Here is a 23,882-nt window from a genome sequence, read left to right on the forward strand (position 1 = left end):
CCATCTACTTCATCTGTCACTTCTGATGAGAAGGTGGACTATGTTCAGGTGGACAAGGAGAAGACCCAGGCCCTGCAGAACACCATGCAGGAGTGGACAGACGTGCGGCAGTCCTCGGAGCCTTCCAAGGGTGCCAAGCTGTGATGAGAGGGCCACTGCAGAGCCCAGGGAGGGGCCAGGAGGCAGCGTCTCCAGAGCTGGCCCTTCCCATTTCCCCTCTCCCCTCTCCCATTGTTCCTCCTATCCACCTCCTCTCTACTCTGCCAGTCTCAGCCTTCAAAGCACTTGACATCAGGGACCCTGAACCCTTCCCCTGGGAGGTGAGGGCCTGATCAAGGCACCTCCTCTGCCCACTCGGGGCCCAGCTGTGATTTTTATCAGTAATGGCCATGCCTCCACCCACCTTAGTTAGGAGCTACTGCCAAAAAGCATCCTTCAGCCTCTTCCTGTCCTTTAGACCTGACTCCCTACCAGATGTTTGGAGGGAAGGGCTGGGGCTCTGAGCCAGCTTCCACACCTCATGTTCAGTCACAGCCCTCAGCTATCTTCCCTCCGGCCACTGGGCTACCTCTCCTTCAGTCCCAGAAGACAAGTCTCACCGACCCAGGGAGTCAAGGACCAGCAGACCAAAGTGGATAATGGACTTTTTCATTCCTGTTTTTCTTGGCAGGAGAGAAGCAAGGCCACTAAAAGAGGAGATGGTGGAGAAGAAGGCTCAGCAGTGGTCTTGAGGGGTAAAGGACTTAGATGCCCAGATGAAGAGGGAAAGCTGACATCTGCAGAGAACCCACTTTCAGGCTGAGGCCATGGCAGGACAGCTGCTGTGGGGTGCAGAGGCAGAAGATGAAGGACAAAAGGAAGGGAAAACTGATGGCCAACCTAGAGCGGCAAGGAGCAGGGCTTGGAGCTCAGGTGGTGGAGATGACAAGGACACTGTGGGGTCTGGGTCCCCAGAACTTTGGAGCTATAGGCCACTCTAGGCCCAAGGGCTAGTCCTCTTCCCCAGTCGCCTCAGAGGCCCCCGCCAGCCCCACCTTGAAAGCACCACACAGCGGGGAGGCTTGGACCAAGCTGGGCGACCAAGCACATGGGGCAGGAACACATGGTAAAGGGGTGGGGAATATGGGAGGGAGCGTGGTGTGGATGGGGGTGATTCAGGGACTGAGGGGAATCCTGGGACAGGCACAGGCTGGGCAGAGGCACAGGGCAGTGCAGGGGACTCTGCAGTGGGGTGGGGAAGCGAGTTTCTTTGCAGTGAGCAGTGCAGTGGAAGTTGGGCACAGAGGTAGCAGACGGATGTGAAGCAGGGGTGAAGGCCATGTAGCAAGTGGGGAAACACATCCAAAGGGCTTGGGAGTCGGGGAGTGCCCAAGGCAATGCTTGGGGGTGCAGGGTGGAGCAGAAAGTGAAGGAGGGACACGTTGTGCAAGAGTGGTGTGCATGGTGGTGTGACACGAGGACCGTTCCTAGGATAGAGGGACAGCGGGTCAGGCAGGACAAGGAGAAAGTAGGGCAGAATGATGCCTAGAGGACCACATCAGGCATGGCTGACAGCTTGTGCCCATGGGCTGTGGCGTATGTCAGATCGCAGGGTAGGAACAAGTCTGGCCTGGTGCCAGCCCAGTGTTTCCTCAGCTCATCTGCCCTCTGTTGCTCCCTAGCATTCCAGGAGCCATGTTGGACTCTCCTCCCCGGGCTTGAAAAGCCATCAGATTAGCAGGGATGGGGTGTAGGGCATCACCCAAGGTTCCTTCTCTTAAGCCAAGGCTGGGGGATCTGAATTTTTTTATGTTGACAGTTCTTGACTAAATTTTCAAGAGTTTCAGAAGCAACAGGACAGACCAGACGTTTCATTCTACCCTGGGGTGAACAGACCTTCTTCCTCCCAAACAATGACTTCCTGCCATGTTTGATGGGGACAGCTACCACTCTCCTCTGCCCCCACTCCCCTTTCAGCTCCCATGAGCATGCATAGTTCACCAGACCAATGGTCTAGCCATTCTCCAGGTCCCATCCTGGAAGAAGTTATTTCCTCAAGAGCTGCACCTCTCCTCCTAGCATTAGTTTAGATCAACTCAAGGAGTATTTATTAATGGCTGCTGTGTCCAGTCTCTGGGGTTAAGCACTAAGGACACAAGAATCAATCAGACCTTGTCCCTGAACTTAAGATAGTCACAATCAGAAAAAGGACAAGGACATGAGACAGTGGTGATGGCCGTCAGAGACTTCAAATGCTGATGGAGGGCAGAGGAAGTACTTAGGGAGGTTGGTGCCAGAGGCAGGAGTGGGGTCACAATCAGGGAAGGTGGATTCTAGGAAAAGGGAGTGCCTGAGGTAGGCCTTAGAAGGGGATGAGTCAGATTTTTACAGAGGAGGAGGGCAGGGCTTGGGTTCAGTGGAGGAGGAAGGAAGGAGAGGCTTGGAAAGCCTTGTGTCTTGGGAACAAAAGGCCTTTGAGCATATGGGTCCAGCCACTCAGAAGTGCAGGGGCCATGCCTTGGTGTTCCAATAAGTGAATGGAAGCAGTGGTGGTAGCTACACTGGGCAGAGTTGGCAAGGTGCTGGTTCACTCTGCCCAGCCCTGAATGTGTGCCTTGAAGGCCCTCTACAAGGGGCCCCATACAACAGAGCTTTTAACTGGTGCCTTCCGTGTACCCGCAGCAGCCACAAGTGGGCCCAGACTATTGCAGCCTCCCATAAACATGTGAGCATGTTCTGAGTGTGCCATGATGTGAGTGGACCTGGCTGGAATCTTCAGAGTGACTGAGGTGTTCAAATCGAATCTCCCAGGAGGCTTCCTTCCAGCTCCCGATTCCGGTAACTACCAAAATCCCTCGGGTGCAATTGTAGGGGTAGAGATGGAAGGATGAGAGGTGAAATTGACCTTTTGAAAGCAAAGCTCCGGCTCACAAGCCCCAAACTACCAGCCATGTCTAGCATATCCCCACCCTCCACCCACTACCTCCTCCAACAAAGGAGTCAACTCAGTGGAATAAACTGGTCCTTTGTTTGGCCTATCCATGGGTCAAAGTCCACCTCCCCTGGGGGCCTGGTGAGGACTGAGCCCCCGGAAAGGGGATACCTTCCCACCCAGCACTGCTTCACACAAGCCCCCTGCCTGGGGCTCTCCAAGGAGCCTTCTTCACCCACTTCCAGCTGCACTTCTGCAAGGTTAAGTCGAGTGAGAACGATGAGAAATAGGGAGATGGTGTCTCCTTAGGTCCTTGATCTGCCCGTCTGTGGAATGGGAAGTTGGATTAGCTGTGCTGAGGTCCCATCCACAGCTGGTGCTCAGCTGCTTGAAGGGGAGACTCCCTCCTCTGTAACTTCTGGGGGATCTGGATGGCCAGGGGTGGGCAGTACCTATCCCCAGTCCCCTCCTAGTCTGTACTTTGGTAACTTGTACATTGGAAACCACTAAAGTATGCCCTATTCCTAGGACAAAAGCACAACCACTCTGAAGTTACTGGAGCATGGGCTCAGCTCATCTCCCCTCTGGCCCCTTCTGCCATGGGGACATCTTGGCCCAGCACCCCTATCCCATTTCCAGAGCTCTTCCTTCCCCATCTGGGCCTTCATAAAATGCAGGGGAAGCCAGACTGGCCTCAGGAGCTCTAAAGCCCTTCCGTGGGGGTCGTCTTTCTCTTTCTGGGACTCGCCCTGCTCTTTGGGGCCTGGGACCACAAGGGGCTACCTGCTGAGGGGGTCCCCCAGAGATCCAGGCTGTCGTGTGATTTCTGGTAGCATGTGTATTTGTTGGCTACTTGTGTCTTGAAATCTAGAATTATTTCACGCAGAATTGTCACTATTATTTGTCAGGAAGAGAAAATGGGCTAGTGGAAGCCCAGTCTTGAGTTCTTGTCTCGTTACCATTTAAAATTGACATTTAATTTTCAAATCACTGTTGGTGCCTAATCACTTAAGTTATTAATTTATTCTGTTGTATTCTTTTTTTTAATTGTAACATATTTATCCTGTGGGTGGGTGGGGCAGGAGTGTGTTCAAGTGGGTCATGTTTTTGCTGTGGTGACACATGGTACAGGCCTGGAGCTTGCAGGTCCCTTTCTACTGTGGTGTTGGAGCAGGACAATAAAGTCCACTAGAAATGCACCCCAGAACCAGCTGCCGTGTCCATCTTGTCTTGAGGGGCTTGGCGGTGGAACCCGTTCTCACTCCAGTCTGTTTACTTTATTTGGAAATAACTGGGTATTTTTCTTGGCTGTGAATAAGAACAAATGCTCTCTACCTCAGAGTCTGTTGTAAAGTGGAAATTATACTAGCATTTGCCAGTCCATCTTTCTTAGGCGTCTAGAGGTGGGTTCTGGGCGTGTCTGTCTGCTGCTTTCACAGGTCACTTAGGTGTGACATCGGGCGCAAACTCCACACCTCCATCACAGCGGGCAGCCCCTGGGGAAGGAGGTAGGTACAGTCTTGAGAGCTGCCTCCCAGGTGCATCCTCTCCACGGGCAGCATCACCCAGCCCTCCTTAAGGTAAGTAAGTCAGTCAGTCAGTCCACACCTTTACTTACACCACACTTCAATAGAGGGCGCTTGGCTCCCTGTGGCATCTCACATGTCACTGGGTGGGGGGGCAGGCTGAGTCCTCGCCTCCCCAGACCCTGTGAGAAAAACCCAGTGGCCATCACAGCCCCTGAGTCCAAAGAAAGAATGATCTCTTGCTAGGCTTCAGAGAACCTACTTTTGTTTATTTAAGAACATGGGTGTCTTCTCTTCAGTTAGAAGGGGCTACAGCAGTGTCAGGGCACTTCATCCAACCTGCAGGTGGCTGCTGTCGCAGCTACAAAGGCCACCTGATCAGAGGAGCCCACTAGCTTCCTAAGAGACCACACTTCACACGGAACACCTCTGCAGTAAAATCAGGACTCTAACCAGAAGGGGGATGCAAGTGGTGGCTTCTCAGGCACTGAGGCAGGCTGGGGTGGAGGGGCTGTGGGGGCAAAGGCCTCCTGCTGTGAGGAGCTAGCCCCCCACCATGAGGTCTCTGTTCTTCTCATCTTCTCAGAAAGGTACAGACAGTGCAGGTACCCCCATGTGAGAAACAAGAGGACAGCCAGAGGTGACACTGCCCCCTTCTTTGTACAAGGCTTGGAGCCTGCTGTGCTTTATACTGTAGAGCAGTCGGAAGGAAAATAGTACTTGATGTTAAAACATTAGAGCTGAGGTCCAGCTCTGTTTCCTGAACATCATCTTCACATCTTCCAGCATGGGGAGCCTCCCGAGGGTGGGGGGCAGGGGGAGGCAAAGACCCGTGTGTGCCCATCTCAGCTGCTTCAAGTTAACCAGGACACTTGGGTGTAAAATTTTAATGGGACTGATCCCCAATGAAAGGGACTTAGGTCTCACTGCCATATCTGAGAGAGTCGCTGTGTACCCTTCATGAGGCTGAGGACTAAGGTGCCATGAGCTGTACCATCCTTGCTCTTGGTAGGGCCTGCCTCCAGCTTCCCTCAGGCCCTACCTGGCTCCTGGAGGGAAGGGGTCAGGTTGGCAGCAGGTTCACATTAGAAGACCAGTCTGTGGAAATCACCACCATTGCCACCTGCAGGATTGCAGCCCCCTGGAGAGCCTTCATCCTCATCCTTGTCCTCATCAAAGCCCCTCCCCCAATGTGGAGATGCGGGGAGTGCAGAGATGTAGGCCACCCTGCTCCGGGCCTCCTTCTCCTGCTCCTGGGAACACAGATGAGAGGAAACTTTTAGAATTCACACCCTGAAGCCAGAGTCCACCCAGCACACAGGTCCCCAGGGCCTGGACAGAGTGGAAGGAACCAGGGCTTTTGTCGTAGAGAGAGACACTGCAGCTCAGCGGCAGGATGTCTGGGGTGAACACCTTCAAAAGGCCCCCTCCTCTCAATAAAAAAAAACAACTCAGTCCCTGAGCCAGCTGCTACTAGGGTGTGACTAGCTGACGAGGGCCTAATGTGGGACCGAGAGGTCCGGGGACTTCGAGGGTCATATCACACCACACGGGAACCTGTCCACAGGCCTCATGATCTCGAAGAAGAATGGGCTCTGCTTATGAGAAAGCCCATTCTCCTGCCGCCAAGAGGTCAGCCTCATGGCGATCCTTACCGCCACCCTGCCTCCATCTTGACAGCATGATAGAGGCTGTCTCTGAGAGCCTGACTCAGCCTCGGGCCCCTCCCTGGGCTGCTGCTGGTAAAACAGCACATAGGCTGGGTCCTTGGGGAAGAAGGAGGTGATGTTGCTCACACCTGGCCTGGTGTCCCCACACCAGTTGCTGTATTTCCCCCGCACAAAACACAAACTACAGGCACTGGCACCCATCCCACTGGTCAAAGCCCATGCTGTTCCAGCTGCTCAGGATGCCAATGCCACCCTTGACTCTAGGGAGTCACACAGTTAGTTACATAGGAAGCCCACGTGGGTAGTGGAACCCCCCTCCCTTCGCTGCCACCGAAGCATCGTCTTCCCCCTTAGACTCAACCGGTCCCTGTGCTCCTCCTTCAGCACACTTATTAACTGCATTAATGGGGTTTTCTAGATACAGAATCATATCATCTCACCCCAGGAGCTTCTTAAGCTGTTAAGCAACTTCAGCAACTCTCAGGATACAAAAACCATGTGCAAAAATTGCTAGCATTCCTATACACCAACAAGAAACAGGGAGCCAAATCATGAACAAACTCCCATTCACAACTTCTACAAACAGAATAAAATACCTAGGAATACAGCTAACAAACAAGGCAAGTGAAGGAGAGGACACAAATGGAAAAACATTCCATGCTCACAGATAGGAAGACTCAATAGCATGAAAATGGCCATACTGCCCAATGTAATTAACAGATTCAATGCTATTCCCATTAAACTAAACTACCATTCACATTCACAGAATTAGAAAAAACTATTTTAAAATTCATACGGAGCCAAAAAGCCCATATAGCCAAGACCACCCTAAGCAAAAAGAACAAAACTGGAGGCCTCATGCCTACCTGACTTCAAACTATACTACAAGGCTACAGTAAGCAAAACAGCATAGTACCGGTATAAAAACAGACACGTAGACCAATGGAACAGAATAGAGAACTCAGAAATAAGACTCCACACCTACAGCCATCTTCAACAAACCTGATAAAAACAAGCAATGGGTAAAAGATTCCCTGTTTAATAAATGTTGCTGGAAGAACTGGCTAGCCATAGGCAGAATATTGAAATTCGACCCCCCTCCTTACACCTTATACAAAAAATTCACTCGAGATGGATTAAAGACTTAAATGTAAAACCCAAAGGTATTAAACCCCTAGAAGAAAATCTGGGCAATACCATTCAGGACATAGGCAAAGATTTAATGATGGAAACATCAAAAACAATTGCAACAAAAGCAAAAAATGACAAATGGGATCTAATTAAAGAGCTTATGCAGAATACAAGAAACTATCATCAGAGTAGACAGACAGCCTACAGAATGAGAGAAAATTTTTGCAAACTACCCATCTGACATAAGTCCAATGTCCAGAGTCTACAAGGAACTTAAATGTCCAAGAAAAAAACTCCATTAAAAAGTGGGCAAAGGACATGAACAAACACTTCTCAAAAGACATTCATGTGGCCAACAAACATGAAAGAAAGAAAAATTCAACATCACTGACCATTAGAGAAATCAAAACCACAATGAGATACCACCTCACACAAGCCAGAATGGGGATTATTAAAAAGTCAGGAAACAACAGATGCTGGTGAGGTTGCAGAGAAATAGGAATACCTTTACACTGTTGGTGGGAGTGTAAATTAATTCAACCATCATGGAAGACAGTGTGGCAATTCCTCAAAGACCTAGAGGCAGAAATACCATTTGACCCAGCAATCCCATTACTGGCTATACACCCAAAGGAATATAAGTCATTCTATTATAAAGATAGATAGATACATGCACACGTATGTTCATTGCAGCACATTTCACAATAGCAAAGACATGGAATCAACCCAAATGCCCATCAGTGATAGACTGGCACATATATACCACGGAATACTATGCATCCATAAAAAGGAACGAGCTCATGTCCTTTGCAGGGACACGGATGGAGCTGGAAGCTGTTATCCTCAGCAAATTAACACAGGAACACAAAACCAAATACCGCATGCTCTTACTCATAAGTGGGAGCTGAACAATGAGAATACATGGACACCTGGTGGGGGTGGGAGGGGAACAACACCCACTAGGGCCTGTTGGGGGGTGGCGGGGGAGGGAGAGCTTCAGGAAGAATAGCTAACAGATACAGGGCTTAATACTTAGGTGATGGGTTGATCTGTGCAGTAAACCACCATGGCACACGTTTAAGTAACAAATCTGCACATTCTGCACATGTACCCTGGAACTTAAAGAAAAAATAAACTGCGTCATTCATTATTCAGTATCTGTTACTTTGAAGTAAGGGGTTAGGTCTGTCTGGGCCACCAGTATATGCCCAGCACTGAGCAACAGGTGAATGGGATTTAAAAAAAGGTTTAGAGGGGAAATGACTTATCTAAGCCAGTAGTGGGACTGGAATCCCTCCACCAGGAGATCAGATCAAAGGCCCCACAGCTCAGCTCACCTGTAGGTAAAGGATGTTGTCTTTGGAAATGGCTTCCATCAAGTCCTTGTGCAGGGTGGGCTCTGTCCGGACTCTAGAAGAGCCCGACTCAGCCTCAGGCCCCTCCCTGGGCCGCTGCCGGTAAAACAGCACATAGGCTGTGTCCTTGGGGAAGAAGGAGGTGACGTTGCTGACAGATTCAAAGGAAGAGAAGGACACCCGAGTGTCATTGAACAGGTACCACTGGTTCTCGGGCTCTGGCCTATCAGCAGTTCCCAGAGAAGGGGCAGGGCGGGCAGCGCCCTCACGGGCATAGCAGTAGTAGTGACCACTCTCCGAAGACACTCCAGAGTGCACCACGACACTGCAGAGGTCATAGGCCTGGCCACGGCCACCAGCCAGCGGCAGGCGGAGCAGCAGGGGGATGGAGACGTCATCCAGGATCTTGCGGCGCCGCATGGTGCGCAGGTCGAAGGAGAAGCGCAGCAGTGTGAGGATCAGGTAGCGTGGCCCTTGGCTCAGCTCCACTACCTTCTCGGCATCCTGCAGGGAGGCACACGACTCGCAGTAGTAGCGGTTTTCTGCTGTCAGCTTCTCGGGGGACAGGAAGTAGTTGACCAGGTCCAGGACGGAGCGGGAGCCCTCAGAGCCGCATGTCTGCTCCCCGGAGGGGATGGCAGCATCCAGATGCGTCCCCGCTCCCAGGCTGTCTTCTTTCTTTTCCTGCTCAGCCTCCTTTTCTGTCTCCTTCTCCACCTTCTCTTCTTCCGCTTCCACCTCCTCCTCTTTCTCCCTCTCTTCTTCCCCTCCGGTGCTTTCCTCCTCCTCCCCTACTTCTTCCTTCTCTGTTCTCTCCTCCTTCCCTTCTTCCTCCCTCTCTACTTTTTCCTCCTGACTGCTCTGCCCACCAGCTTCTTTGGAGTCCAGGCCTTCAATGTACAAGCTGGTGGGGGCGGTGTCCCCTGTGATGCAGTGTTTCCTTTGCCTCCGAGGACCCACCCTGCCTGGCCCCTGTGCACTGGTTGATGGGGGCAACTCCCGGGCTGTGATGTCTTCTGTAGGGCGCATCACAGAGCCCAGGCGGCGGCGGCGACAGCGCTCAGGAGGAGGAAAGGCAAGAGAGAGGTCCGTGAAGGCCTCCTCCCGGGAGGAGACGTTGAGGCAACAGAGACAGCAGATCCGAGTCACTATCTTGCCTCCAAACATTTTTTCCACAGAGGTTGAACTTGGGGCCGGGGGCTCCTCGGGCGGAGAGGGCGAGCTGGACTGCTTGAGTTTCTGGCAGATCCTTGTGCCCGTTTTCTCCTCTTCGTGCAGCCTGGGGCAGAGAGCACAGAGTCGCTATATGTACATATGGGTCCCCTTCCGGGGCACTCGGCTTATCCATGCCCATTTACCTTCCCCAACAGCCACACATTGAGACAAACAGACATACACACACACCAAACGCTCACACATCCACGTACATGCTCACAACAGCACGCTTGCTACACTCACCCACACGCCCTACATAAAGACTTGCTGGAGCTATATAATGTGCTCCCATGGCAGTGACAAAGATGCACGGCCCAGTGTGCAGACGTACACAATGACCTCCCAGAGATCACTTCCACTCAGCATCTACCAAACTTCCCTCACACTCAGTCCCTGCCCTTCCAGCACACCCCTTCTCCAAGCCCTCCACATGTTCGAGGCAGCACACTTATTCCCTGGAAGCTGCAACACAGCTCAGAGGTACTGGGCTTGCCCCCAGGGACCCTCTAGACCCAGAGTCTTCGCGTAGCCTTGGACCCCTTACCGATCCAGCAGGTACTTAAGATACTCCGAGCAGTCCTGCTGGGTGCCAGGGCTGAACCAGGGCGTCCAGGATGCGGAGAGGAAGTTCTCTGGGGAAATGGCAGGCCGCTAGGACAAGGCAGGCGAAAGGCAGGGTCAGGAGCAGGAGACCACTCACCAGCCAGCTCTGCACAGGTTAGGCCTGAGGGTCTACCTCATACCCTCAGCCTCAAACTTCCTGGCCTCCTCCATGAGGTCCTCCCTGCTTTCTATTGTCCCTGACCCATCCCAGCCCACATGTCCACACCTCTGAGCAGGGCTGAGCAGGGCATCGGGCTCAGAGAAATAAACGAACCTCTAGGAATCTGCTCTTCCTGGCACACCTCAACCATTCTCTCCCTGCCTCCGCTCCCTGCCATTCTCTCCCGTCAAGATGAGTCCCAGACACAGCGCTGCCTCTTCCATGTCGTCTTCCCAACCCTCCCTCACTGACCTTTCCCTTCCCTCCATGAGCCAGGGAGGGATTACTCATCCCTGTGCCCCCACACAGAGCCTTGCATAATCCCTGGCCAAGGGCTTTAGGCTCCATGAGGGCAGAGATGGTGTTTGTTCTGTTCACCTCTGTACCCTCAACAGCTCTCAGGCTGCCTGGCCATGTGGGTACTCAAAAATGACAGCAGAATGAAGCAACATGCTGTGGTGTGACTGTGTCCTCCAGAAAGCATGTGTTGGAAACATAATCCCCAGTGCAGCAGTGTTGAGAGATGGGACCTTCAAGAGAGGATGAGGTCCCTCAGCATTCTGCCCTCAGGAATGTATTAATTCCTTATCATAGGCCGTCTGCTTTCCCCAGCAGCCACAAATTGAGACAGGAGCAGGTTCCTGATAAAAGGATGAGTTCACCCCGCTTTCCCTTCTCTCATGCATGCTCTCACACCCTGTGATGCCTTCTACCACATTGTAATGCAGCAAGAAGGCCCCTCACCAGACAGCCCCTCGATCTTGGGCCTCCCAGCTTCCAAAACTGAGAAATAAATTTCTTCATAAATCACCAAGCCTCGAGTATTTGGTTTTAGCAGCATAAAATGGACTATGGCAACACCATAATGCGACGGACGGACTGAATTGCCGAAGGGAGAGACTGGGCAGCACAACACCGAACAGGGCTCAAGGGGGCCCGCCTTCTCCTGCCCCAGCAGGGCACTAAATCAGCTCCATATGCCAGCCTGGCCAGGGGCTCAGCAACTGACATGGGAGACAAAGCCAGATGCAGGCAGGTCCTGGGGAAGGGAAAGGTGTCCATGTCGGGGCCTGACCAGAGCTGCCTCTCCACTCCCCTCGGACTCCCCCTACACTCACCTGGCTGTGTTCTAGGAAGCCAAAGAGCCACTGCAGCTTGGTCATCAAGGGCTGTGAGTTGTTCTCAGTCAAGCGGAGCACACAGTGTCTGAAGCTTCAAAACAAAGCAGGGACACCCAGGGTAAGCCATGGGCCCCCAAGGAGTCTCTAGTCAACCATGTCACAGGCAGCCCAGAGCCTCTAGGCCAAAGGCAGAACAGACATTTCTGCCCCAAGACGGAGCCAGAAGCCAGGGGCTGGGGAGGAGGAGCAGGTGAACAACTCAGGCTGGGGTATCTGAGGTCAGGAACACAGCAATAGACATGTTTTGGACAATGAAGGGTACAAAGGTGACCCTTGTAGCCCCCTTCCAGCTCTGAGACCTAACTTTAGAACTCAAAGATTCAAATGTCGTAAGGTCCTGTGGTCCCAGGATTCTAGGGTTAGGACATGCCACAGGATCCAAGCCAATATCATCCCAGCCGCAGCAGCCCCTCGCACACACCCTTCTTAGCTGCTTCCCTGGGAAAAGGGATTCATCCACCTCCAGAGCAGCAGGCTCTGCTCTGACCTGGGCCCTCCAATCCATTCCTACAGCCCTTGTCAGGGCCCTGGCCCCTGCCCCTAGAGCCACCTCAAGCTGTTCCCCTGCCTTCCAATGAGGGAGGCTGAGGTCAATGTGAGGAATACGCTAAACGAAGAGGACCCTTTAGGGATGGGTGGACTGGCTCCTAGTGGGAAGGGTCTGATCCTATAGGAGATAGCTCCCCTCCCTACACAAACATTCTCCGGAACAAGCTAATTCCCAGGCCCCAGCTTATCTCCTGTTCTTACAAGCAGCTCTGGGCAGATTGGCCATGCACTCTCCAAACTCAGCCCACTGCACGGAAGAGCCCTAGGCAAAGTGTGGGCCACTTGGCCGGTCTCAGAACAAGGTAAGTTCAGAAGTTGAGTGAGCACTCGGAAACATACAGCATTTTAACATCACAACAACCATACAAGCATGTGACCGTTTTTCTAGTAAGTCGTTTTGTTATATTTTACAAAAGTAATATTCTGCAGCAGACTGCAAATTAGAAAAGAAAAACAAAACTAGTCCTTCACCAGGCGTTTTGAGAAGAATGTGCACCCGGCAGCACCTTAGAAAGACTTGGAGATCAGCTCCAATCTCCTCCCACTGAACCTGATGCTCAGAGAAAAGAAACTGACTTGAGGACATATGGTAAGCCAGAATCAAAGCTTATTTTCACTGAATAAAAGCTGAAACTTTGATCTTTTAAGTAAGCCATAAGGTAGATAGGTGGCCATAGACTATAAAGATTGTGTTTGTTTCATTTTCAAAGAGAGATATGTCTAATACCAGGATGGGTGGGAGTTCTACTCTGGAAGACAAAATCCACCCCCCGCCGGACTCTAGGAGAAAAGTCAGTGATGTCAGCCAACCCAGAGCAGACCCCCCTTCCCAGTGCTGCCCAGCCCCTTAAGCCCCTTCTTGAGTTCCCATCCAGTCCTGACCTGCCTTGGCAATGGCCTGAGGCTCTCTGTCCCCACAGACCTCAGGAAATCATGCTGGCAATGCAAAGCAAGGCCCACCCTCTCCAACCCCTGCCCCGGACACCTTTCCACCTGTCTTCAGGGAGCCCAGAGGAGAGAAGCAAGGGCAGACAGGGAATTCCAAAGCAGCACCTACTCAGACGCCATGAATAAGGCCTGAAGGATGCTGTTGACATAGCATGTGTTGCCCAAGTTGATGAGACCAATCTTGCCCGTGTCTGACTTGGCCATGAGCCGGGGATAGAAACCCGCCAGCTCACTCTTCTGCGAAGTCCAGGCATCCTGCCCCAGCAGCTGCTTGATGCGGTCCTCATTAGGAACGTGGAGGTCCTGAGGAGGGAATAAGCAGGCAGGCAGGATGGTGGGCACCAAGGTCAGCTCAAAAAAATACCACCTCTTCTGGGAGGCCTTCTCAGATACAGCCAACCCCAAGGCCTCCCAGGCACACCCCCCCCAACAGATGTTCTGGGGTGTGTGTGAACAGTCCCCTGCTTCCAAACCCTTTCAAGGTGACATATGGGCTGCCTCCATGGTCTTTCAGGTCATGACTGCCTTAAGGTGGCATAATTCCCATTTTATAGATGAAAAAAATGAAGATTCAGACAGAGAAAATAATTGTCCAGGGTTGCTGTCAGCAACTGAAGAATATGCATGTTCCATAAAAGAGCTCAGGCAATGACAACCCTGGCCCACAGGCCAAATCCAGTAATGTCAGGATGTCAGTGCCAGCCCCAACTCTGGTCCATACTAGCTGTCTGGTGGTGGTGAGGCTCTCTGATTCAGTTTCCTCATCTGTCAAGGGATGATACGCCTACCTTGTGTCAGTTTGGCATCCTATGTTTTCATGGTGTGGGCACACAATGATGTGCCCATGTCCACCTTTTACTTTTAGATTTGCAGAATCAGCTTTCAAGAGAAGAGAGTCACCTCCCCAAAACTTGACCCTACAGTCAGGACAGTGGGCGAATCCCTGGGGTCTGAGGTATGGGTCTTGGTCCTTGGCATGCTTCCCACTCATTATCTGTGTCACGTCAAAGAGCTGCACCTAAGAATACCACTGAGCACTAGTTCTAACGATGCTAGAGGTATCTTCCAAAGAACAACATCTAAGCACCACATCCTGCTACTTAAGAGTTTAGCAACATTCATAACAGCTCCTCTGGTCCTGTTCTTATTTCCAGATCCTGGTCACAATGCCTTAGATTTCTCCAAGGCTCCACAGAGCTTCAAAACAGCTCGGCATCCAAAGCCCTCGTCTCCCCAGTGCACATCCTGTGGCTCCCACAGAAGGTCTTGCTCACCCAGTGGGGTTTAACACTTTTGCTCATTCACCTCCCAGGATCATTTATCGGATAATTTATCAGAGCAGTCAGTCACTTCTCACAGATGATTTAAAAAACACACACATAACCAAGGAGATGCCAGCGGGAAGACAGATAAGATACAGGCTCAGTATCTTCTTCGTCCCTTCTTTTATCTTTTCATGATGCCCTATCTAATGCCCTCCTCGCCTGCCCCTCTACCCCACAACATGAACAAATAGAGGCAAAAAGGCAGACAGAACCCCACACATCCGTGCACATGCAGAGAAGATACAAAAATATCCATGCTAGGAACAAAATCAAATGCCATTATTCCCAAAGAAGGTAACTTTGCACTCAGGAAAATAAAAACTTCAAAATAACTTAAGAACCTAATAATGTTACTAGAAACTGACGTGTGATGGCTCCCTTGGCAAGTACCACAGGTCCCAGAGAAACTGCCACAACCTGATACATCTGCCTAAGTCAGAGAACTCTCCAGAACTTATTTACAAAGGCATATGTACAAAAGGATATACTCATAGAACCCATGCGAAACAATTTTATAAGCAGTAAAATCCTATAAATTGCTGCCTCGCCTCTCAAACTGGCTTGCATCAAGGAGTGTTCGAAGCCACAGAACAAGTGTGAAGCCATCTTTTCTAACATTCAAAGAAAAATATGGGCCGGGTGCGGTGGCTCACACCTGTAATCCCAGTACTTTGGGAGGCTGAGGTGGGTGGATCACGAGATCAGAACATCGAGACCATCCTGGCTAACACGGTGAAACCCCATCTCTACTAAAAATACAAAAAATTAGCCAGGCATGGTGGTGGGTGCCTGTAGTCCCAGCTACTCAGGAGGCTGAGGTAGGAGAATGGCGTGAGGCTGAGGCAGGAGAAAGGCGTGAACCTGGGAGGCAGAGCTTGCAATGAGCTGAGATCACGCCACTGCACTCCAGCCTAGGTGACAGAGCAAGACTCCATCTCAAAAAAAAAAAAAAAAATATGTAATATTAAAACATGTAAACATGTTTATAATTACAACATACATACTTGAGTCTTTGAGATAAAGTGGGGTTGTAGACAAGCTCAGAGCTCATGTCAGGCTACTTTGGGTGAGTTCCCCTCTCTGACATCAAGTACTTGGGTGGAAACGTTCGAGAAGCCCAGATCTAGCCGAGTGGTGCAACCTGGTTTTCAAGGCACTGCTCTGCTGATTTTTCTGATCTCCCTTCCCCCTCACACACTACCACCAAACTAACCTCACACATTCCCACTTCCATGCCTCTCCCTCCGATGCATCCAGAGTGTCCTTTTGCAGTCCCCATCCAGTGAGATCAAACTCCTGTATCCCTTTCTCTATGAAGCTTCCCAGGATCTTCTCAAGGTGCGGGGTCCTTGAGAAGGACTGTATCATCTTATAAAGCCTAACTCCCTGCCCCTACTGGTACAGGTATGTGCAGACTCCCCTTGTCCCCTGGATCAGACAATCCGTGGGCCCCTACTATGCAAAGCCTGCATCTCACTCATCATGGGTTTTCCTCAGTGCCCAGGGCAGGGTCCCTCCTCTCTGCCTGTACCTTCATTAACAGCATTCTCCTACGGTGCCGCTCAAACAATAACCCACTCATTTGCTCACAGACATCCACTAGGCACAAAGATCAAAAGGACAGGGTTCCTGCCCACAGGAGCTCACAGTCTAGCAGGAAACAGACAGACCCAGCCACAGAATCTCCAAGCTTTCCTCCTTCCTCCCTTTCGCTGTAGAAACCCTTGGGCAACACATCTGACACAGGAAAGTCCTCCTCATCCACCTCCACTGTCGGGGGCTCATGACCTATCATGGCAGCCCCTTCCATTGTAAGTCAGCTCTGATTATCAAAAAGTCCTTTCTTGTGTTAAGTTTGAAAAACTGAGAAGATCCAAGTAAATAACGGAAGTTTTGTTTGTTGTATCTACCAACTGTCATTCATGCAGGATTGTTCCTTTGTGTGTTTTATAATTTTGGGACTATAAAGTCATTTTCAGTAGAACTTTACCTTTATGGCCTGATTTATGTCTTTCTACCACGTTACCCTTGGGTACTACAAGTTTATGACTACTTTTAATGTGGGGAAGGGCCACAACCCCCAAAATGATATGAATTTGAACCCCTGAATCCACATGAGAGCAGGCCACCAATTACATTTTTCCCCCAATCCAGAGACCAGACCATGTGCATATTTTTTCCTAGACTATTCTTTTGCTAATGTTACAACCTTTCTTGGGTCCTAGCTTTTAGTGGGCTTCTTAGTGCTAACTCCCTGCTGGGGATAGGCCCTAAGTCTGACCTCCTGTCCCTACCAACTCAAGCCCCTTTGTGACTGAGATTGGCCATCTCAGCCACGCACTTGCCTCACCCCAGAGGAAAAAAAGCATTGTTTCTCACCTACCACTCTGAAATTCAGTTCTCTCTTCCTTTTTGGCCCCTGGGGACTCCCCCTTACTTTCTTGCAAGCTCAGCTATGTACTTAAAGTGATGTTTGTTGTATTTTAACAAGCATTTCTAGCTGTTTTGTAGCAGGACACTTTTTAGGTTATCTCGTCTGCTGTGCTGCAGATGTGAAAGTCAGATCAAAGGTTCTGCAAGGGCCACCTACCTAGACCCCCTTCACCCCACCTAACCTGCCTTCTCTATCAGGCAATGGGAAAGGGCTCTGCCATCCAGACTCCAGCTACATGTCCCACTACCTCTGTGACTTTGCACAAGTCACCAAACTTCTCCAAGTCTCCCTTTCCTCATCTATGAGATTGAAATGAACCATATCATCTTTGTAGGTTTCTTGTGAGCATCGGAAGACAAAACACACAGGAAAACAATGTCAAGTGTAGCAGTAGCCACAGATGTCAGTCATTGTCAGATCCTAGCAACCTGTCAAGCCCAGCTTGATGAGGCCTCTAAGAAACCCTTTCTTCTTAGAGGCCTCATCTGTCTTCTCTAACTGGAGAAGATCTTTCCTTCCTCTGGTTTCTCACTGCTCTCAAGCTAAACCTTGTAGACATTTTCAAAAGCTGCTCCGACCAGAGTTTCTTGTATCCAAGTCTGTCACCCTCACTAGGCTGCGATCCCCTCAATGGAGGAGACTCCATTTGCTTCATGCCCATGCCCTCAGTTCCCAGCCTAGGCTTGCTGCAGAGCAGGACATCAGTAAAGGCATGTGAACGACTGTAAATTATCCCTGGTCTGGAGTGCTCACAGTCTGGCAAGGGAGGCAGACAGACAGTGACAACATGTGACAGAGGGATGTACCAAGACTGTGGGAGCCCAGCGAGGCCCTAGCCCAGCCTGGTGGAGGGCACGGGAGTACTGAGAGTGATCAGGAAAGGCATCCTGAGGGAAGTAACACTAGAACAGAGACTTACAAGGTAAGCAGGAGCTGTCCAGGCAGAGCAGAGAAAGAGAAAGTGTTTTAATTTCCACACTACACCGACAGAGAAGGGTTTACGGTTAGAGAGCACAGTGTGTGCAAAAGCCCAGAGCAGCCATGAGGCAGCCCCACCCACTTGGGGAACGTGGGTGGCTCAGCGTGCCTGAGGCACATGATGGACCGGCGGAGGTGATGGGAGACAGCCAGGCACCAAACGACGGGGACTGCCACCAAGCCATGGTATGGCCCATGGGAAGGCCCACACTGGTACCTTTGTCAGAGTGGGGCAAGGCCCAAGTAGGGGACTGTCACTCACCTTGATGGCCTCCATGACAGGCTCATACAGATCCGGGAAGCCCGGGAACCGGAACACCATGCAGTGGACCAGCTCCGCCAGCTGCTCCAGGCAGCTGATCCCTGAGTTCGAGTCCTCCTTGACCAGAGAAGCCACCATGCGGGGGATGTGAGGGAGGAGCTGTGGGTGCAGAGCTGGGTCAGGATCAGCACCAACCCACCCACCTGAGACACGGAGCTCTGGTCCCTGCTGACAGCACGCAGCACTCTCTGAGGTAGGGAGGCTTGCCCACCTGACCACTGTCCCCTGACCCAGATGGGGCTCTGAGCTCTGCAGGCAGGTGACTCCTTTTCCCAACAATATGATCTAAGACACCCTGCCTCAGTTTCTTCATCTGCAAAATAGGATGACTACTCCTCGCCTCACAGCCAAAGGGAGGCCAGAGCCCACGATCCAGCTGCTTGGCCTCAGCCAAGTGACCTGACCCAAGAGCCCAGGGGCAGCAGGCAGGGCCCTTACCAGGGGCAGCAGGCAGGGGCCTTACTCGGGCAGCAGGCAGGGGCCCTTACCAGGGGCAGCAGGCAGGGGCCCTTACCAGGTGGAAGGCTTCGTGGGAGTGCTGGAAGGTCAGGAGCATGTACTTGAGCACAGACAAGGCAGCTCCCCGGACGATGGGGTACAGCAGCTTAGAGAAAACCTAGAAGAGAGTCCTTGGTCAGGAGTCCCCGGGCTTGAGCTGCCGAGGCCAAGTGCAATCACAGGCCTGAGAGGGGGCTCAGAGACAACCTAGAGTTCAAACCCATGCAGAGGGATAAACACTGAGGTGCTCACAGACCCAGATGGACAGACAGATGGTGAGATGGACAGCAAGATAGATTTCTGAGGAATGGATGGACAGACCAAAAGTCACACACACATACTTGGATGAGTAGTCAGGGAAACTAATGGGGAGAATCTGAGGCCCAGAGAGGGGCAGTGAATTCGCCCAGGTCACACAGCGAGCTTGGTGGGGAGGCCCAATGCTCTGACCTCCCAGACCTGCACCGCCCCTGGCAAGAGCCTAGTGCAAAAGGCTGTAAGTCTGGGCTAGGACAGGGGCACCAACCTTCTCAATTTTGGTGAGCGAAACCTCGATCAAGATGCTGAACTTCTTAACAGCGGCCAGGCCCTTCAGCAGTGCAATGATCCACTTGTCAATGTTCTTCCCCAGGGGCCAGGACACCCAGTCAATCATCCTGGTGAGGGGAGTGACAGTGACACAGGGACAAGGGACACCCAAAATGCTGGGGTGAGGGCAGCCCAGGGGCCATTCGTAATGTCCTGGGTTCCCACATTAACTCACGCCTGCAAAGGGCAGCCCCGGGGTCTGTGGGCTGAACCAGACATGGCTGGGAAATGCACGGGCCCAGCATAGCCACCTGCCAGACACTGAGGCTCCCAGCCCACCAGGAAGGGAGCCAGGCCCTCTCGGCACCCCAAGCCTCGCCCCTCCACACTGGGCTGCAGCGCCAGAACAAGGCTTTCAGCTGCTTCTGCCTGGAAGGGCACTGCCCCTGGGCCAGAAGCTCTGGCTCCAGAAAGTCCTTGCTGTGTGACCCAGAGCAAGCCACTTCCCCGCTCTGGGCCTCAGTTTCTTCCTCTGTAAAATGGGGATAATACCTCCCTCAGAGGGTTCTTGTATGGATTAAAGGAGATAACAGCAGCTAACACTTAGGTCGTATTCACCATTGAGCAGGATATTCCATCAGCTTTACATGTATCAGCCCCTCTGGACCCCACAACACAGCCTGCCTGTGTGGGCTGAGCACACAGCTGCCATGCAGTCAGTGCTCAGGAAAACAGCCTAGACTCGGCGGACTGTGCTAGAAAGGGACAGAGCCATGAGAGCAAAGTCATAACAATGATGATAACGGCATCTCCCACAGCACAGTTCCAGACACATTACGTGTATTATCTTGTTTTACCCAATTTAATCCTCACAACAACCCTAGATGATGGGTTTGATTATACTCCATTTTACAGTTGAGGAAACTCAAACAGAGAGGTTGAGTAACTTGTCCAAAGTCACACAGGCAAGAAGTGGTAGAGGCGCAATTTGACCTCCAGCAACTTACCTCGAGAGCCCACACTCTTACCCACTAAAGGCAAGGAATCCAGGAAGGCCCTATGGAGACGGTGGATCTGCACACGGGATGGAAAGAATGGCAGAGGGAGGCATGCCAGGTGGACGGGGTCTGCATAGGCAAAGGCCTGCAGGGAGGAGGGGAGCGGCATATTCTGGGACAACTGGACAGGCAGGTGCGTCTAGATCACAGGGAGGAGGACGTTCAGATGAGGTGGGGGATAGGCAAAGACTCTGTGAGCTGAAAAGCACCCAAACTCTGCTTCTCATGTTTGCCCCACTCAGAAAGCACCTCGTGAAGCACTCTCACCCTCTTACCCAACCCCAAGGATGCCTGACAGCTTCTTACGCCACCACCCACCTCTGCTTTTACAGAGGAGGAAACTGAGGCTGAGAGCTCACTGGCATGTCCAGGGTCACACTGCTGGTACCTGGCCTGACAGCATCACTAGGGCAGGCTCTCTGTGTCCCCCACATCCAGCCCCAGGCAAGGCACAGAGCAGGTCTCAAGAAAGGATGGATGATGGAACACACACGAGGGCCTGGGCCCTCTGACTCCAAATCTAGCCCAGCGTCCCACCCAGGAGAAGGGGCTTCTGAGAGGAAGAGAGGGAGGGGCCCCAGCCCTGATCATGCCTCAGCCTCAGCGTCCCACCTGCTAATGGCAGTCAGCATCTGCGAGTCTGTCACACTGTCATCATTGCTGAGGTTCCGGACAACACCATCCATGAGCTCCAATGGGAGGTGCTGGACCACGCTGGCCAGGGCGCTAGATGGTGGCTCCTCCTCTGGAACAGGAGACAGGGCTGAGCTTAGCAGGGAGACAGGCCCCTCCCTTCTCCCAGCACACCATGCCCTGCAGGAGCCAACAAACCGGGCTGGGCCTCTAGGAAGAGCACAGCAGAGGCCACCTCCTCTCCTATAGCAAGCAAAGTCTCTGGTTCCACCTAAACTCACTCAACAAACCTTCACTAGCACGGCCTTGGGGCTATTCCTGTGCTGGGCACAGACGAAGCACTGATCAACAGTGGGTGTAAGGGCAAGGCCTTTAGAAGGGGAAACGCTGGCGCTGGAGAAGGTGGGAGGGCTGTGTGGACTGGAAGAAGGAGATACTCCAAGTGGAGCCACACAGAGGCCTAGATGAGAAAGAGCATTTCCTTCTCGAAGTCTGTTGTCCTCAATTCTTCACCCTGCCAGGTGCATTCCCTTCCCTTCCCCTGGAGAGCCTCATCACCAGGGAAGGCACACATCTGCTTTCACTCACTTGCACTGCAGTCTAAGTTCCACTGTTGTCAATGGAGGATCAAGATTTTACGTTTCTGAGTCTGCATAGCAGATTCCATCACCTCTCCAGACCCTCACCTCTGCCTGCCCAGGGAATCTTGCCCCTGCTGCCAGGTGCCACCAATCTGTCAACTCCTGGCTCTAAAGTGATAGGTTCTATCAAACTCACCTGACCGGAAGACCATAATGACCCCCCCCCCCCGCCGCCCCAAATCCTGTGGCTTCCTCAACTTCCCGTTCCTCCCTCTGGCCAGGCTGACCCGTATCCTTCTCACACCAGCGTGCTCCTCCCTGCGTTTCCAACACCCACTGCAGGAGAGGACCCACAGCAGGTGCTCTAGACAGTTGTGCCACCTATATGAAGGCAGGCTGCAGCCCTCCACCTGAGCATTCGCCGCCTGGCACGCTCGTGCCACACGGGCGCCCGCATGCAGAAATCCACACGTACAGCCACCTGCCCAAGCGCCCACCCGGGACCTCCGCATGCCCGCGCTCCTGCCCCGGCCGCACACGCACCTGTGCAGGAGATGACTGCGAACAGCTCTTTGAGGCAGGGCAGGATGGCGGCGGGCTGTGCGCGCCACAGCTGTGCCAGGAGCCCGCTCACCTGCTGGGCCTGCTCCAGGAACTCCACGGCGCCCTCCTCGCCTTCGGCTGGGCAGCGGAAGCGGCCGAGGCAACGCACCAGCTGCTGGCAGAAGAGCAGGCGGTGGGGTCCGTCGGGCACACAGCGCGGGTGGCGAGCCAGCAGCCGTGCCACCTGCGCGCAGGCCGCGGGCCCCGGGCGCTCGCACACCGTGCGCAGCACCTCGCGCCGCAGCAGCGCGAACACCTCGTCGGCCGCAGGCCCCTCGGGCAGCAGCTGCAGACCCAGCTGCACGCAGGCAAGCGCGCGGGGGCCCGGGGGGCCGGCGCCACCCTGCAGCAGGCGCAGCACGCGGCGCGCGCTAAAGAACTCGGCGAAGACGTCGGGGTGGTGGCGGCCGGCCACGTGCAGCAGCTGGCAGCCCACGCGGCGCGGCAGCTCCTCCGCGCCGCCCACGTAGAGGCGCGCGCCCAGCGCCAGCAGCGCCAGGCACTGCTCACGCTCCAGCGGCTGCCGCGCCGCCTCCAGTACGCGCCGAACCAGCCCCTGCTTCACGCTGACCGGGTATGACGACGTCACCACCGCCTCCAAGATCTTGTCCATGGCGCCCGCGCTGCGGAGGACAGGGAGCGAGGTCACAGCCCGACAACCGCGGGGCTCAAGAGTTCCCAGTGCAGTCCCCGAGTGCTGAGACTTAGGGCAAGCAACTCAAACTTTCTGGGCCTCAGTTTTCTCATCTGTGAAATGGGGCAAGGGCGTCATTTCACTGCGAGCTATCCTGATGAAGTAAAGCACAACACTTGGCACATAATAAACGCCAGGGGCCTGCGTGATGGCTCACACCTGTAATCCCAGCATTTTGGGAGGCCCAGGCAGCAGGATCCCTGGAGCCCAGGAGTTCAAGACCAGCCTCAGCAACAGCGAGGCCCGTCTCTACAAAAAATACAAACATTACCCAGGAGTGGTGACACACACCTGTAATGCCAGCTACTCTGGAGGCTGAAGTGGGAGGCTCGCTTGGGCCTGGGAGTTCGAGGCTGCGGCGAGTGGAGATCATCCCACTGCACTCCAGCCTGAGCAACAGAGACCCTGTCTCAAAATAAATTAACCCCAGGGACTTGTAGCTATGGTTGCTAAGCGCCTTTAATCGCACAAAGGCTACGTGAGCCTCCTCCCCATCCTTACCCCTTTGCTCTTCTCTCCCCAGACCTCCCTGGTGACCCTGTCCACTCTCAAGGCAGGTAAGAGCAGGATCTAGAAGCTGCTGTCCAGAGTCTCAGCCAAGTCATGTCCATGGGGGAGATGAGATGGGGCACACACAAAAAATCACACCTCTGTGGAGAAAGGGCGAGAGGCCCCAAGGGAGAACCGACAGAGGTCCCAGAATGCCTCACACTCTTTCTGCCTCAAGTCCCTGCTCCTTCCCCTACTCCTCGGCTAGACTCCACTTCATGTGTGTGCTGTGCCTTCTGCCTGACACGTCCTTATCTCCTGAGGCCCCCACGACCACCATGCTCTCACACAACCAAGCAAGCGTCTTTTCCTTCAAATCCTATGTAAAGCACCTGTCCTCAGTGAGACTAGCCCTGGTCCTCCAGGCCGGAATCCATCCCCCACCCTTAATTCCTACAATCACCTGTGGCCTCTTCCATTACAGCTGGAA

The 23,882-nt window shown here is 52.9% G+C and overlaps 2 protein-coding genes across 7 annotated transcripts in view; one reads left to right on the plus strand and one right to left on the minus strand.

The window, feature by feature from the left end:
• GAB2 (GRB2 associated binding protein 2) overlaps positions 1 to 4,115 on the plus strand; it is a 212,832-nt gene extending 208,717 nt beyond the window's left edge. For 3 of the 4 annotated variants that reach the window (XM_030794813.1, XM_030794816.1, XM_030794814.1), the window contains exons 10-11: positions 1 to 130; positions 671 to 4,115. In XM_030794813.1, the coding sequence (XP_030650673.1) occupies positions 1 to 130; positions 671 to 690 (150 nt within the window). In that variant the 3' untranslated portion in view covers positions 691 to 4,115. The other variant, XM_030794815.1, reaches the window with a different exon arrangement.
• USP35 (ubiquitin specific peptidase 35) overlaps positions 3,957 to 23,882 on the minus strand; it is a 26,212-nt gene continuing 6,286 nt past the window's right edge. The window contains exons 2-12 of one of the 3 annotated variants that reach the window (XM_030794812.1): positions 22,150 to 22,832; positions 21,005 to 21,137; positions 19,333 to 19,462; positions 18,823 to 18,924; positions 18,249 to 18,407; positions 13,359 to 13,552; positions 11,690 to 11,783; positions 10,353 to 10,459; positions 8,576 to 9,872; positions 5,480 to 5,690; positions 3,957 to 4,407 (exon numbers count right to left, since the gene is read on the minus strand). In XM_030794812.1, coding sequence (XP_030650672.1) covers positions 5,523 to 5,690; positions 8,576 to 9,872; positions 10,353 to 10,459; positions 11,690 to 11,783; positions 13,359 to 13,552; positions 18,249 to 18,407; positions 18,823 to 18,924; positions 19,333 to 19,462; positions 21,005 to 21,137; positions 22,150 to 22,822 — 3,057 coding nt within the window. In that variant the 5' untranslated portion in view covers positions 22,823 to 22,832 and the 3' untranslated portion in view covers positions 3,957 to 4,407; positions 5,480 to 5,522. Of the gene's footprint in view, positions 5,691 to 8,575; positions 9,873 to 10,352; positions 10,460 to 11,689; positions 11,784 to 13,358; positions 13,553 to 18,248; positions 18,408 to 18,822; positions 18,925 to 19,332; positions 19,463 to 21,004; positions 21,138 to 22,149; positions 22,833 to 23,882 lie in introns of all 3 variants that reach the window. The other 2 variants (XM_030794811.1, XM_030794810.1) reach the window with 2 other exon arrangements.

The sequence above is a fragment of the Nomascus leucogenys genome, chromosome 15 (genome assembly GCF_006542625.1).
Source record: "Nomascus leucogenys isolate Asia chromosome 15, Asia_NLE_v1, whole genome shotgun sequence".
NCBI classification, from domain to species: domain Eukaryota; kingdom Metazoa; phylum Chordata; class Mammalia; order Primates; family Hylobatidae; genus Nomascus; species Nomascus leucogenys.